General features: G+C 42.2%; 1 protein-coding gene across 1 annotated transcript in view; it reads right to left on the bottom strand.

The window, feature by feature from the left end:
* Positions 1–1156: 1156 nt before the first annotated feature.
* ERI2 (ERI1 exoribonuclease family member 2) overlaps positions 1157–17056 on the bottom strand; it is a 66033-nt gene continuing 50133 nt past the window's right edge. The window contains exons 8-10 of the mRNA XM_078665088.1: positions 3794–3875; positions 3244–3332; positions 1157–3031 (exon numbers count right to left, since the gene is read on the bottom strand). Coding sequence (XP_078521214.1) covers positions 1529–3031; positions 3244–3332; positions 3794–3875 — 1674 coding nt within the window. The 3' untranslated portion in view covers positions 1157–1528. The remainder of the gene's footprint in view (positions 3032–3243; positions 3333–3793; positions 3876–17056) is intronic.

The raw sequence follows: 17056 nt of genomic DNA, 5'->3' as shown, positions 1-17056 counted from the left end.
ACGAGGGATACTGTCCTCCAACTTAGTGAGAGGCAGGGCAGGCCTCGAGGGAATGGGAAGACCCACCACCTGTGTTGCTGAGCCTTTCGAAGTTTGTGGAAGCCCAGGAATACCAGACCAGTCAGCTTTGTTGCGGTACCGGCAGAGGCAGGGAAGTGACTTTCACTTCAAGGGAGATTCCTACAAGTATCATGGATGTCCACAGGCCTTGGAAGGTTCCTGTATGGAGCAAAGGCACGGATGCCGCAGACAAGCAGGGCGACGAGACCAGGAGCAGCAGAAGGCTTCCCAGTTAGTTGGGGTCTCGATATTCAGAGCAAAGGCCAGCGAAGTCCAGAGTGCTCAGCCGGTCGAAGAAGAAGTGGTGTCTTGATATGAATCTTGTCCCACGACGAATCTAGGGATCCACCTACAGGTAAGCCCTTAAGTACCCTAAGGAAAGGATTGGGATGATTCAGGGTTCCCTCCCAGGGGAGGGGCCGGATAGTGGGGAGGATACTCCCATGTCTTTTGTCCAGTTTCAGAGCAGAAGCCAACAGCTCCCTGAGCTGGTTTGAACTGCTGGACTATGCACGGAGGACACCAAATGTACACCTCCAACAGACAGTGGTGCTGGCAAGCACTCCCACCCGGCCCCAATACACTAAACCCTGTCTGGGAGGTGGTCACAGGATACCTATTGTTCTGCCTTCCCCTGCTCGAGCTGGACTCAGCAGGAGGGCTGATTCTTGTCTCTGGTCGGTAGCAGCCATGTTGTGCTGTCCGGGTCTAGAAGACTGGTACTGGGAGCACGGAGGGCTTCCAGGAGGTTTACTGTGCATGGAATCATACCTCCCACAAGGTTTTTGCAAGGCAGTGCCACCATGGAACCTCTTACCCATGTGAGCAGATTTGCTCACACAGAATATTACAGCACAAACAGGGTCTGAAATAATTCACTTTGCGAGTGTACATCTGCGCTTTGAAAATACAAAATGTGAATTTAAAGCTAGACATTTGTAGAATGTATGCGTGCAATAGTTTTGTGAATTGCGCCCCCCCCCCGTTATTTAAGTGACTAACAGGAGTAGGTGATCAATTCTAGAATAAAATTTCCATTTGCTTTTAATGCACACATTATTGCTAGCCTTAGGCTAAGTAAGTTGAAAAAACAAAATTAAGTGTGCTTTACAATTTTATTTCATACTTGCAGAAAACATGATACGTAAAAATAGCTTGGTAAACTGGGAATATTATCAGATTAGGTCAAATTTCATTGTGAAAGAGCGCCTTTCAAATACTAAATTTACATGCAATTCCTAATTGAATTGGACATATCTTGTGTAGGAAAATATGCAGACATGCTACAAAAGTTTTCAAAATTCATCGTATAGGTAAAAAAAAAATTCAAACCTTTGGTAATTCAGATTATAAATAGTTCATGTAATAGGTTTACAGCATTGTAAATTACTAAAAATGTGTTCACAGAAGTACATCAGCAGTCTTACTCTTTGAGCAAAGGAGGAATTACAAAGGATCTATCTGACATTTACATTCTCATAGAAGGCCTGAGACCCAAGCTTCGTTTTGGTGAAGAAGCCGAACCTTCTGAAGAAATTAAACTGGTTCCACGAGATATAAAACTGTTTGCAGTGAGACATGGGGAGTTTGCAGATGTCTCCTTGAGAAAGGTGTCTTCCCATTTAAAATACCCACAACCTTTCTTCTTTCCTTCAACCCGCTTTCCAATGGGACAGCTGTAGAAGGCCCTGCCTTGGTTAGGTCCAATACTTGAAACAGTCAGTCTCTTAGAGCGCCTGCCACAGTTACACAAAGGGGGAGTGATTTTGCTATTGCTCACAATTCTTGAAGTCGGTTGTTTGTTAACTGAAGAGTTTAAAACCATCGAGGAAACAGTACGGGAGGGTCTTGTGCTCAACGGTAAGGATTTATTGGCTTCTACTTTATCTTCATAAACAGTGAAGGGCTGTTTCTTGGGTGGAGAGATAAAATGGGTACTGGGAAACTTCCTTTTTTGAAAATAAGATAACAGAGTGGAACATTTTGACTGCTGTGTATTAGAAATGCCTGCAACCTTCAGGGAACTGTTTAGAATGGTCTTGGAATGTAAAGTAGAGCGCGTATGTGTGTGGTTAATCGCCTTTGGATTAGTTATGATTGCACCAGCCGGCTTTAGCAAAGAGCAAGATTGTTTGCTATCACCTAGCATGTTTGAATGGCTTGGCATCAACTCGGGCAGCTTAAAATTAGAAGAAGCTTGCTTGTTTACTTCCCCAACATTATAAATTGTAGTATTGGGACTTTTGTACACAATTGATTGATTTGTGGAGGGAGACATTTGAGCTTCAGTCTTCTTTCTGCTGTCGAAGCCTTTATAAAAATTGGTTTCATTTGGAGACTGTAATGCGGTTGATTTAACAGGGTCTGGGCACAAGGTGCTTTCCTCTAGCAGTGGAGCGTTCAAATGTGGCTCACTCTCAGATTCATCGATTACTGCTACATCTTCCCAGTCAGCCAACATAGATAAACATTCAGAACTCGATGCTAGGTCTGAGTCGGAGTTGCTGCTAACAGAAGAAATAGTAGTGGAAACAAGCACGAGTCCTGCCCCAAAGCGTGTGGCATTACCATTAATGGAGGATGAAAAATTCCCTATTTGGATACTATTCGGCATATTCATTGATACGTTACGGTGATAACTGCGTGGACGTCGAACGAAGGAAGTAGAAAGGCCATTAATTAGAGTTTGGGGAGATAATAAAGTTTGGGTTGCAGAATGGTCTTCAGCTGATTTATCAATTTCTGGTTGCTGGACAGAAGTGGTAGGACTGGTAGACTTGAGAACTTCAATCTCTCCACCAGTTTCCAATGGATTGGGAATATCATTGTCTTTCCTCAGATTCAGATGGTTCTCTGCACAAATTGAAGCCTTGTTCTCTGGCACTTCAGCCATGGTGTCATTCTGAACAATGTTATTGTTGGGTAGATTTGCATTTCCAGCTCGCGCAGCAAAATTCATCTTTGGGCGTACCTAGGAGTTCCAAAAACAAAATAAAAAATTGTGTGCACCCATTATCAACATTCTTGGAAGTGATCAAGACTTTAGATGCAAAGAGTAGATATAAAAACAACTGTAAAAGCTCACAAACATTCCGAAAGTGCATCCAGGTCTGTTCTTCATCTACCTTCTCTTGTTCCTGAATTCGAGGCAGTAAGGAATGGAGAAGTGAAGGAACCACTAACCTTATCCAATGATTTAGTAATTTTCATCATACACCCATCACAGATCATCCTCCATGCAAGACGGGCAGTATTGCGGGAGTCATCCAAACCTTCAAGAGAAGTAGTGATCGAATTACATGACAGTGTGCAAACTAGGCAAGGGATTAAAAACTTTCAAGTGGTAATGCAGTAGACTTTAAACAAATACTGGCTAGAAGATTGTCACTTATGTAGCACAGCACTGTGAACTAAACTGCACATAGGGCCCTTTAAAATGGTCCAGATCAGGAAGCCAATTAACGTGGGTTTATTAGGCGAGATGTGTTTCGATGAGGGGTCCAGAAAAGTCAGCAGATCTGCATTTAGTTACGGGATCTGATAGCAGTTAAAGGAGTTTAACACGAGTCAAGATAAAATGATGCAACCCAGACTGTACGGAGGGTTTAGACTAGGGGCTTCTGTCTACATTTGATAAGGAATATAACTGGACTGTGCAACTTTATTTATTCAGCTAGGAGTGTTGCTGTGGTGGCATTGCCACGAGGCATAAACAATCTATAGAACTACATACCTGAATGTTCCCGCCCGGAGAATGTAATTCCCAGATCCTGCAAGGCACCATTCAGCCCCTTTGGCTTCCGATTATAATATTGCTAAACAAAGAAAAACATGCTCAATGAATGACTCAAAGTAACAGAAAGACAGCCTGATCCAACAACTTAGTCTCTCAAAGAGGTTTACAAAAGTTTACAAGGTTTACAAAGGTGATCTATTTTTTTTTTACTCCGTGGTAGATATTAAAATTACATTTTCTTTTCGCAAGGTGTTTTTTCTATTAAGGGCCCTTCATCACTCCAGTTCTATGCACAGCCTTGCTACCAAAATTACGAATTCATCATTGAAAGAAAACTCTGACACTCGAAGAGTGAGGATCATTATCCCATAATTCCAACAAACAATATAAATGGCAATACCTAAATATGGTACTCTAGGGAAGTAACGGATATTCTTATTTTCTGCCTCATGTTGCACTGACTGTAGTGAATCAGCCACTTCAGTGGTCGGATGGTCTGTGATGACCCTCGATCACCACCATTGTGTACTGACTTTAGTGTGCTATGTTACCTTAGCCTTAATGTAGGATGGTCTTGCATTAGAATAATCTTGCCAAAGAATAGAAGGTTTGAGATGCTGGTCTGGTGGTTTGGCGGTCTGATGATGCATTACGGTGCAGACGTGCAGTCGTGTTTGTGCAACAGAGAGTCCTGACCCAACCAGAGGGAAAGAGAGACGGACCCTTCTTCAGATGATAAGACGCCTATGATTATGGTGAGGTGTTCCAGGTGTACTTATTGTATCTAACTATGTCTTATTTTCAGGCTCTATGTATGTGGTGATGATTGCTACTAATGTTTACTGTGATGTTTAGTTATTTCTTTCTTTTGTCATCCTATTATCATGTAATAAAGAAACCCTAGAGCATATCATTTGTTTGTATTCCTTGTGAGGGAAGGTCGGGACCCTTTTTTACCAAGTACTTACAGAGGGATGGGCGATTCCCCTCTAATGGGTAATTGTTGATACGGGAGGGAAATCGGCTCCCATCAGGAATGGCTAAATTCTATTTATTCTATCCAATACATTGCTAGGAGGAGCATGCGTTGTGTACCCTCTCAGATGGGGAGGTGTTGTGATTTGCTGCGTACCTTCTCGGATGGGGAGGTGTTGTGACTTGTTATTTGCGAGCTCCTCAGCAATGGTCTTATATGTTGTCAGTGTTTATTCCTTTCTTGGGTAAGTTGTGAAATGTGGTGTCTTTCTGGATCCTGGGAAAGGATGTGGTAAGTAATGGCCTGGTGACTGACAGAAGCACCAAAACATAGAGAAGTAGGTCATTACACTCACATAAGAGGCCTCCCTGCTGTTTTTGCCCTATACCAGGGTACTCCTAAAATATCGGTCACAATTGTGTGTAGATGTGTAAATCATCCAATGCTCTTAATTTACTAGAATACCAAATGAGAAAAACTATGCAACATTCGATAGAAATGTTATCTGCTGTAGCTATAAATACCAATATTTCCCAGCTTTCATAACAGAGATCTATTGTTAGGATCATCGTACTGCATCATGTTCCATTCAAATCACCTGTGCAATTTAATTCATTTTTTTCTTCTATTTTTGGGCTCTTTTCATACGATACAAGCCAACCTAGCCTGTGTGACAAAATATTTCAATGCAATCGTAGTGGCCCGACAACTTAAAATGGATTAGGAGGTATGCTGTTAAATTATGGCAAAGGCAATTTAAATAAGGAAGATCGTATTACATGAAGATTGGAGACTTGATAAAGAAGGATACTTGGGCCATACTAAACAAAAGTATAAACTGCTCACTGTTACACCCTGATGAAACTTTCAGATCGCCTTAACCCCTTCCCTGCGGGGGTAATTCCCCCACGGTGCGGGGGGCAGGGTAAGCGCGGCGCCGGGGTGCTTGTGACGAGACCAGGTCGTCACGAGTCACAGCGGAGCTGTGCTCATGACTGCCTGGTCTCATCACGACCCTGCACACTGATTAATTCGCCCGCACAGGCGGGGAATTAACCGCACGTGGGCAGAGCGGCGCTGTTATGACAAGACCAGGTCGTCATGAGCATAGCTCCACCGTGACTCACGACGAGCTGGTCTCGTCACGAGCACCGAAGGGGTTCATTGGCATTGGACATCATACACCTAAATAGATAATTATATGTCACTACAGAGCTTTGACTTCAATTCCTTTTTAGAAAATTGATAAAACAGTCTCTTTACTGTGTAAGATTGTTTTAGTCTATGTAAACTTGCGTATCTTGAGCCTACCACATTCACTTCAGAGGTTTCCCATTTATTTTGTAGCAGGTTTTTTTCCTACCAGAGGGCAAGTGAAGTTATGTGGAGCTTCAATTTGTATCCTCTCAGGTGTAAGTTGTCCAGCATCATGCTGTTGCGTGTTGTCATTTTCTTAAAGTGTTCGCATAAATATGCTATTAAATGTTTTGGGTTGAAGGTTCCTATGGAAGTAATCCATGGAGGTAATCCTAGCTGCAAGATGGTCACAGGTAGGGAGTACAGTAGTATATATATTACCTACTGGCGGTCGCCAGTAGGTAGTTATAGTTAGGACCTATTTCCCATAGGAAATCCGCAACATTTCTATTTGGAGTAACTTTTGCGCCGGTTGATGAATCTTTGCAAAATTTTCAAAATTAATGGGCAGCTCCAGTTCGCTCCGATCCTGAAAGTCGCAGGGCGATTCGTGAAGCGGGGGCCGAGAAAAAATGGGGGGTCCCAAAACACGTTTTCCCCATGCAATTTTCCATAGGGAACTTAAGCCGCCGCTATAGCCCGAACTGCTGAACGGAATTACACCAAATTTGGCAAAGAGGTAGTCCTTAGTTCAGACTCGTGCCTTTTGCTTAAATGGTTTAAATCCGTTCAGTAGTTCCTGGGAAAATGACATTTAAAAGTACATATATATCTATGGGCATGCAGGATTCGCACACCGTAAGCGCACCCTGCCGTGCACGAGCTGTAATCTAATAGGCTGTCAACACTCCAAATCACGCAGTATTGGCAGCCATCTTGTGCCTCAGTAGAACCGAGGCACAAGAAACCTAAGAAACAAACGCAAAAAGGGGGCAGGGTAGAAACATACTGACCCCCTAGGCCTGCTCAGGGGTCCCACAAGGACCTCCAGGGCCCCAAAAAAAAAAAACCTGCAAAATCCACGCAGGGTTTCGCGGATCTTGCCGATGAAAAGAAAAAAAAGAAGCGAGGGCTCCCGCGCTATCACTTTTTAGCCCCCGGGGGGGGACAAATCCCAGGGGCATTTACATAGTTTAGGTGGGGGGCCCCCCCCAGCCCCGGGGACAGCCAGCCCCGGGGCTTTAATCATAAGTGGGTGGGGGGCTCAAAGGCCCCCCCAAGCCCTGGGGACCACCATCCCCCGGGGCCTTTTGCTAATATATGCGGGGGGCTCACCGGCGGTCCTCGGGGCTTTTTTTTTCAAAAAAAAAAAACAAAAAAAACTGTTTTGGAGGGCTTGAGCCCCCCACAAGCCCCGGGGACCGCCATCTCCCCGTGGCACTACGTTTTTTTATTTGGGGGTCAGTTATGGAATCCCCAAGCCCCGGGGACCACCACCCCCCAGGGCTTTTTAAATTGTGGGAGGGGGGCCGCGCGACCCCCCTCCTGGAGCCCTTGATGGCCCTGAGGACCGCCAGCCCGGAGGGCCGGCTCCTGCAGTGTCCCGGCGTGCCCCCCTCCCCAAAATGAATGGAAAAAAAAAAGGGGGGGGTTGGCCCCGGGGGATGGGGTCCCCAGGGGCCATAGGAGGGGGGCAAGGCAGCCCCAATCCAAATATATATATATATATTTTTTTTTAAAGGCCCATTCCCCGGGGGATGGGGTCCCCGGGGCAGATTATGGCCTCAGGAGGGGGGCCACGCGGCCCCCTTCCCAAGGTTTTCATTTAAAAATAAAACATTTGGGGCAGGCCCTGGTGGATGAGGTCCCCAGGGCCAAATTTTTTAGAAAAATAAAGGGTCTACACAGCCCCCTCTTCAAAAAACAAAAAGATAAATAAACGGCATCACGGCCGGAGGACACCCCCCTCATTGCACCACTCTGCAAAAGCACCCCCTGGTGCGTTTGCAGAGGGGTAACAAATTCCCCTTGAATACTGGGGGTGCCTGGGGGCCAACTAGCCCACCAAGTACCTCCAGTATGCGCCAGGGAGCTGCGTTGCAGAGAGGTGTTCTGAGACCACGCCCCTTTTTACACCTCTCTGAAACGCAGCTCTGTGGCGCTTACTGAAGGTAGCTGGTGGGCTAGTTGCACCCCAGGGACCCTCAGTATTCAAGGGGAGTTAATCCCCCAACTTAAAACACACTGCGGGGCGTGTTTGCACAGTGGCGAAGGGAGGGGGTGGGGCCTGAGTTCACATGTGTGCAAACACGCCCTGTGGCGCGGTTTAAGTTGGGGAATTAATTCCTTGTCAATACTGAGGGTCCCTGGGGGCCAACTAGCCCAACAGGTACCTCCAGTAAGCGCCACGGAGCTGCGTTGTAGTGTTGTATAAAAAGGCGTGGCCTCTGAACACCCCTCTGCAACGCAGCCTACTGGCGCATACTGGACGTAGCTGATGGGCTAGTTGGCCCCCACAGCATTGAGGAGGAATTAATTGCCCAACTTAAACCGCGCCACAGGGCGTGTTTGCAGACATATCACCTCAGGCCATACCCCCTTCCTTCACCACTGTGCAAACGCACCCCGTGGCGCGTAAGTTGGGGAATTAATTCTCTTTCAATACCGAGGGTCCCGGAGGGCCAAATAGCCCAACAGCTATCTCCAGTATGCGCCACGGAGCTGCGTTGCAGACAGGTGTTCAGAGGCCACGCCCCTTTTTACACCTCTCTGCAACGTAGCTCTGTGGCGCCTAGTAGGCTAGTTTGACCCTAGGGACCCTTAGGATTGAAGGGGACTTAATCTCTCAACTTAGAACGGTGACAGGGCGCATTTACACAGTGGTGAAGGGAGGGGACAGGGCCTGACGTGATGTGTGCAAACATGCCCTGTGGCGCGTTTTAAGTTGGGGAAAAAAATTCCACTTCAAACCTGAGGGACCATGGGGACCAAGTAGACGACCAGGTGCTTCCAGAAAGTACCACTGTGCTGCGTTGCATAGGGGTGGTGCAGGCTGCGCCCCTTTTTACATCTCTCTGCTACGCAGCTCTGTGGCGCTTACTGGATGTACTACGAATTCCGATTTACTCACCTGTTACCGGGAGAGACCTCAGTGCTGCATCTTTGAGCCCAGTACTGATCCTAAAAAGTTATTCTAACCATACTTACCAGTAACTTGAATTTCCTTCCATAGCCTAACATTGACTGTTTTCACTTTAACTTCTTCTACGTGTGGAGTTTTGGAACTTTAACATTCACCTAAAATTATCCGAACGACGAATACAGATTTACTCACCTGTTCTCAGGAGAGAACCCAGTGCTGCATCTTTTATCCCAGCACTGACCCTGAAAAGTAATTCTAGCCGTGCTTACCAGTAACTTGTATTACCTTCTATAGGAATCCATTGTCTGGTTTTCACCAGAAAAGTTTTAAGTGTCTATTTTCACAAACTAAAAATATTCCTTAAAAATCGCCTGAATTACTTAAACGCATTCTTTAAACTGTGTACAGGAGATGCACCAGTGCTGGATCCAGGATCCACCACTGAGTAAGAAAAAGTAACGATAACACTACTTACCTGCTAAGTGAACTTCCTCCCCCAGGATAACATTGGTGATTCTATGTGAAAAAATTTCGAAGTGTCAACTTTTAAAATACATTAATATTCTTTTAAAATCACTACTGTAACCAAAACGCTTTTACTCAACTGTTTACAGGAGATGTCCAAGTACTGAATCTAGGATCCAGTCCTGTAGTTAGAAAAGTAATCCATAAAGTAACTAATTGCATTTAACTAGAAATTCACATTGAGCTCAATGTTGCATTGTGTTTGAAATGGAGTTGCCCATTGCAACAACTGTAACTACTGTTCTTAAAAGTCTATTGCCTATTTGCAAAGTATTTAAACTAAAGTAATTCATTCTGAGAAAGTATATTTTGTAATGTAGTTATAATGTACTTTACAAAATAAAATATCTAAAAATAAATGGTTTAGAAAAATGTAATAAATCAGTATCAAGTAAATAAATATAACAATTATTACATTTAAAAATGGTCATTTACAAAACCTTTGAAATTCACTGAACAAACCAAAGGTTTTAGATCTGTTATAGTGAGGAATTAGCATTTAAAAAGCCTTTGAAATTCACTGAAAAAACCATAGGTTTTACGGGTGTTATAGTTAGCTGGACATTCCACTCTTACAAAACCATTGAAATTCCTCAGTTATAGTTAGTTGTACTAAGTATAACTCGCGCGCCTGCAATTCACCGCTGATGATGTCACATATTACATCATTCATGACATGGTCAGTGACATCACTGATGACATCACTGATGACATCCACGTGACAATCTGATGCATCTTATCATACACTAGTATAAGCTTTCAACACTCATACCATTGACACACCAATACCAGTTTCTAAAAACCCACTCAGTGATTCCTACATCTACACACACACACACCTAAACACTTACCTATAGATTCACTCATACATGCTAACAAAGATCAATAGAACACTATTAAATATACTTATACACCTACGTCGACATTACACACCGCCACACATCCTATTCACTTATGCAGTCATCCTACTCACGTATGCAAACAATTGATCATACTTACATTTACTAAGCTACACACTTATACAAACACCACTTTATTTATTCGTATAGATAGTAACTCATACTTAGTGTGTTATAAAATCGCTATTACAAGTATACAGTTTGATACAGTCACTCATACAATCACAGAGTCTTATGTATTTATATACAAATGTCACAAGCACTGCCATTTATATTTCTAGTTTGTTGTACATGTATCATTGAGAAATATATTTACTCATCACCACACCCATAAAGAGATTCACTCACTCAAACAACTGTTTCCACATACAGTCTTAACCTCATAACTAGTAAATCAACTATTTACACATCTTTGGACAGTCACACACCTCCCACCAAACCACACACACATTCACTATCCCATACAAATATACTCATTTAACTAATTAATAACCAATATAGACTTTCACATACCTAGTAACCAACTTATGTAGGAGTTTACACAAGAGATAGTGATACAGCTATTCACACAGTTTAATCACTATCCCATTTATTTAGTGAGACACTTTAAAATGTCACTTAGACAAGCACAGTGCTACTAAATCCTCCATCCAGAAACGTATACATCCACTCATTCTTCAATGCAGATTGATATATATATATAATAATTTGTTATATTCACTGAAAAAACCATGGGTTTCAGACATGTTATAGTTAGCTGGACATTTCACTCATACAAAACCATTGAAATTCCTCCGTTATAGTTAGTTATACTAAGTATAACTCGCGTACCCGAAATCCACTGCTGATGATGTCACATATTACATCATTCATGACCTGGTCAGTGACATCACTGATGACATCTCAAATGAGATCACTGATGACATCCAGTGAATGTGGTTTGGTTCGATATTTAAATATGTATTTTTTTATATAAAAAAATACATATTTAAATATCGGATGTCATCAGTGATCTCATTTGAGATGTCATCAGTGATGTCACTGACCAGGTCATGAATGATGTAATATGTGACATCATCAGCAGTGGATTTCGGGTACGCGAGTTATACTTAGTATAACTAACTATAACGGGGGAATTTCAATGGTTTTGTATGAGTGAAATGTCCAGCTAACTATAACATGTCTGAAACCCATGGTTTTTTCAGTGAATATAACAAATTATTATATATATATGTGTGCAATATGAATAGTAATTGTTTACAGTAAGAGAGTATTATTGTTTACATATAAGCATTGGCACTTTATGAAAATAAGGATGTTCTAGATCCATTGTATTATCAATAAGCTCACATTCCATTCATTAGAAGTTTTTCCTATAGACAAAGCTACGTGTAATATTCTGATATTCATTGTCAGCTGTCCCAGGGTTAATAATTATGTTTAAGTGTAAAGATTTGTTGGTCAGCATGCGATCAGGAATTGTAAAAAAACATATAAATGCCTTCCCATTCTTTTGTTATATGGGCACTTGCCCGTAACACACGTTCATATTCTCAGAAAATGGAATCGATTTTAAAGCGCACTTGCGATATTAGATTTCTAATCATAATTTTTGGCATTTACTGTGATATAAAACGTCCTTTTAATGCCGAATGAGGTATTCTTTTGCAAGTGTTAAAATGGCCACTGCACTGTGAGACAGCTTAACAATGATTTGAATGTCCGTTCACACTGTTTACTACCACTTTTGTGTATTTTAACTAGTCCGTAATGGCGGCAAAAACATCGTGATCAAGGGAGCTTGACTCCCGAAACGCGTTGATGTAACTCTGAATGAAGAAGCCTGAAAATAAAAATACCCTCTTTTGAGTGCCGGATGATTTCCTTCTTCATGAATGTAGATATCCTATTGTTGAATAGAGAGCGACGTGGCTGATCGTCGCGGAACCGGCACCGCCAGCGTTTTGGTAGCACGCCAGTGTGAATCGCCAAACTGTGAAAGCAACAGGAGACAGGCGCGCCCCCTGGAACTACCCGGAAGTGCATTCCCAAGCGTGAGTGGCGTGAGCGGAGTCGTGGTAAACTGCTACAGCCCGGGGGTCGGAGGATCCCAGAGCTTCGGTAAGTGAACACGGTTCATTCTACCCACATTAATTACGGGTCACTGCATTTGGGAGTCGGGTGCTGGAACGGGAGTTTCTTTCCGGTTGTGCCTCAGGATAGAGTGCCAACTGTTCGCATTTAACCAGGCGGAAAATATTTGGAAGGGAATACCCGGAGGGTTTTAAAAGGGCCAAAAACATGAGTGATGATGAATGTGCAGCAAGAGAGCTCGAGGCTGTAAAATTATTCGAAGACACAGTACAGCCTGCCAGAAAGGAAGGAGGGGCGGCTGACCCTGCTGGAAACACAGATTTAAACAAACATCTGCAGAATTATGAAAAGTACAAGAAAAGAGAAATCTCACGATGGTGGGAGGTAGCCTCATTACGCTGGTATTTGGAAGTGGGACGCGTCCCACGCGGACTTAGAATTATGATTTCCCCCTCCTTTGAGAACCCAGATATCGAAATGCTCGGAGAGTGGGCTGATTATAGTGCGGCTAGTTCCACAAACATGATGCGGATATTTCTAAAGTTTGCCGAAAAAGAACGGTTAGAGGTGGTGGAAAAGCTGAAAGAGCCAAATGAGACCCTAGACAACCATGAGGAGAAGACCCGAATTGGCAAATTTAAAACAGATTTGAAAATTAAATTAGAGAAATATGAGAAGCGCATCAAAGACAGGAAGTCCTCCAAGTTCATAAGAGATCGTATAGATTACGAATCAGGGCGCATCTACACTTTTGCCAAAAAATTCGAATGGCTAGGTGCCAAAAAATCTTTAGTGGACAAGCTACCCAACAAACAGCCATGCTCGGATACCGGCTCTGAACAGGAATCAGATGATGGAAGCCGGAAAGGGCCAAATGATATAAGATTACCTGTGACTGACTAATTCCGTTTTATGATCATGGAGCAACAGTCCGAACATCGCATGGGAAAGGGAAGAGGATGGGGAAGGGGCCGAGGAAAAGACGACAAAGAAGAGGAGGCGAGGGGTACAGGAGGAGCACAAGGTTGGCAAACAAAAAGATCCTTGCGCTCGAACACAAAGAATTAATGGAAGAAAGTGACAAAGATACAACTATCATTAATTTGAGTTCCGTGATGTTAACTAAAGATGATGAAACAATCTTGAAGTTATGCCTTTCGTACTGTGACACCAATGATTTTAACTATCCAAACAGCAGAATGGACCTTTATCGTTACATCAGGAAATTGAAATTGGCCAAGCAACATGCAGGACGGAAAAGCATCCAGGAGCCTGAAGTAGAAATTGTGGTGGATACCCCTACTGCCTTTTTGAATGTCAATGATATACCGGCTATGACGGACATGATAGCATTAATGGATGGTACTTCCCAACTGGAAAGAGATGAAACTATTGAACGAGATACTAGTTTAAACATAAAAGACCATACACCCTTTAGGGCACCCTCGAAGTTTCTCCCACAGACTACAAAAGACAATGTGGATTTATTTGGGGAAAATATAACTAGAGATTTGAAAAACCTGTATCTCCAGGAAAACCAAAGAAAACATAACATGAATCCCAAGAAAGCACTTTATTATAAGACAGTGAAAAAATTACAGGTTGAAGATGGACTCCTAATTAAACCTTCAGATAAAGGAGGCAATGTGGTTCTTTAGGGAAGAGAACAATATAAAAAAGAGGCACTAAGTCAACTGCAGGATTGTAGTTGCTACAGTAGAATAAGTCCCAAAGAATATGAGAATATGACTGTGGAATTTTATGGAAGACTGGACCATTGGAAAGAAAATGGGTTGCTTAGCTGGGATGAGCACACATTTATTAAACAAGAGAATCCTATGGTTCCAGTCTTCTATATGCTACCGAAGATACACAAAAACTCCACTAGTCCACCAGGGAGACCCATTATCTCATCCTGTGGTAGTCTTTTTGAGAATGCTTCCCGCTATATAGATTACTTTTTAAACCCAATAGTTAGATCGCTCCCTTCATATATAAAAGATTCAACAGACTTTTTGAAATGTATTTATGAAATATGTTGGGATGCTGAGACTATGGTTCTTCTAACGCTAGATATCTCAACCTTGTACACTAGCATAAGACATGTGGATGGTTTAAGAGCATGTGAGCACTACCTGAATAGGAGACCAGCACGCCTTGCTTCCCAGAATATTATGATCCTCGAAATAATGGAGTGGTGTCTAACTAAAAATATTTTCCTCTTTGGCAATGACCTTTACCTGCAGGAACGGGGGACCGCGATGGGCACCTGTTTTGCCCCTAGTTACGCCAATTTACATCTCGGCTGGTGGGAGGAACAGATGCTCAGGGGTGGTCCCCTTAACCATTGGATGGATCATGTTCTATTATGGGTTAGATACATCGAGGTCTTCGTGCTGTGGCAGGGCACGGAGACATCAATCGGTCTATTTATTGAGGATTTGAATCAGAATTGCCTCCATTTAGAATTTGTGGGACATTCAAGCAAGAAAACAATTGATTTCCTCGATATTAGGATTACCCCAATCGATAGCAGATTAGAAACAACAGTGTTCCGTAAAACAACTGCAGGTAACTCAATTTTACATGCGGAAAGAGCCCATCCAGCAGCCCTTATAAGAAGTATGCCGTTTGGGGAATACTATAGAGCGAGGCGAACCTGCAGTAGTGATGAGGAATATGAGAAAATTGAGACAGATGACCCAGAGATTTATCCAAAGAGGGTATAAGGATAATATTCTGAGAGGAGCATCTAGTAAGGCGAAGAAACTGATGAGACAGAACATATTATTTGAACCCTCCAGAACCTAGAAACAAAAGAACTTAAGTAAACGGCAGAACGATAAGGTCAGTTCGAGATTCATAACCACTTTTAACAGTAAGCATAAGGAAGTCAGGTCTATTCTGAGAAAACACTGATATCTTATACGGAATGATCCAGTGTTAGGTATGAAAGTGAAAAGGAATCCCGACATGGTCTATAGAAAATCAAAATCTTTAAAAGATCTAGTCGTGAGGAGTGAATTCACAGAGAACAAGAAAAGTAACACTGATTGGCTGAAACAGAAACCTGGTTTTAAAAGATGTTTTAAATGTAAAGCTTGTCAACATGGGATGAATCGTACTCATTTTAAAACCTCTTTTAATAAGACAGTTACCATCAGGAGTGCTATAAACTGCAAACGTGAGTATGTGGTATATTAACTACAATGTCAATGCCCCAAGATATATATTGGGAGCACTACTCTACCCGTACACCAGCGCATCCTACAGCATAGGCGTGCAATTGTGAATGAGGATAGATCTTACCCTGTTGCACGGCATTTTGAGTCACACCACCAAAGTAACCCTGCAGGCTTACAATATACTTGCATAGCAGAGGTCCCGAAGAAAAAGAGAGGAGGTGGCAGAAAGGGAGAGTTAAGGAGGTTGGAGACCTACTTTATTTTGGAGTTTAATTGTAAAGAGCCACAGGGTTTAAATGTAGATGAGGATCTCCATACATGTCTGTCCCAGGTATAAGTACAATTGAAGAAATAAGTAAATAGCCTTGAGCAAATCAAAACTGCACAGAGAAATTATGAATTGTTAGTGTTTTTAAATAAACATTTTTCCCCTTTTAATACATTAGTGGTAGTTTAATGTGTGAAATCACGTTAGCATTAGGTTGAAAAGAATGGAAGGGGAAAATACTTATATTAAGAATATATCAATATTGATATATGTAGTGGTTTTGGCATTTCCTTTTGCACTGACACTTTGGTTCTAATGTGCAATAACAGTGGATTGTTTACAGTTGAAGTATAGTGTATCTTTGTTTACATTAAAGCACTTGCACTTTATTTGCGCTTATGTGCAATATGAATAGTAATTGTTTACAGTAAGAGTATTATTGTTTACAAATAAGCACTGGCACTTTATAAAAATAATAAGGATGTTCTAGATCCATTGTATTATCAATAAGCTCACATTCCATTGATTAGAAGTTTTTCCTATAGACTAAGCTACGTGTAATATTCTGATATTCATTGTCAGCTGTCCCAGGTTTAATAATTATGTTTAACTGTAAGGATTTGTTGGTCAGCATGCGATAAGGAATTGTAAAAAAAATATAAATGCCTTCCCATTCTTTTGTTATATGGGCACTTGCCCTTAACACACGTTCATATTCTCAGAAAATGGAATCGATTTTAAAGCGCACTTGCACTTTAGATTGACTGTTTACATATCCATAGGTTCTGAAACGTTAAAGATGGGATATTAGATTTCTAATCATAATTTTTGGCATTTACTGAGATATAAAACGTCCTTTTAATGCTGAATGAGGTATTCTTTTGCAAGTGTTAAAATGGCCACTGCACTGTGAGACAGCTTAACAATGATTTGAATGTCCGTTCACACTGTTTACTACCACTTTTGTGTATTTTAACTAGTCCGTAATGGCGGCGAAAACATCGTGATCAAGGGAGCTTGACTCCCGAAACGCG

This window comes from Lissotriton helveticus, chromosome 10 (assembly GCF_964261635.1).
Source record: "Lissotriton helveticus chromosome 10, aLisHel1.1, whole genome shotgun sequence".
NCBI classification, from domain to species: domain Eukaryota; kingdom Metazoa; phylum Chordata; class Amphibia; order Caudata; family Salamandridae; genus Lissotriton; species Lissotriton helveticus.
Note: the sequence above shows the minus strand (reverse complement) of the source record. Positions and strands in the feature narration are given on the sequence as shown.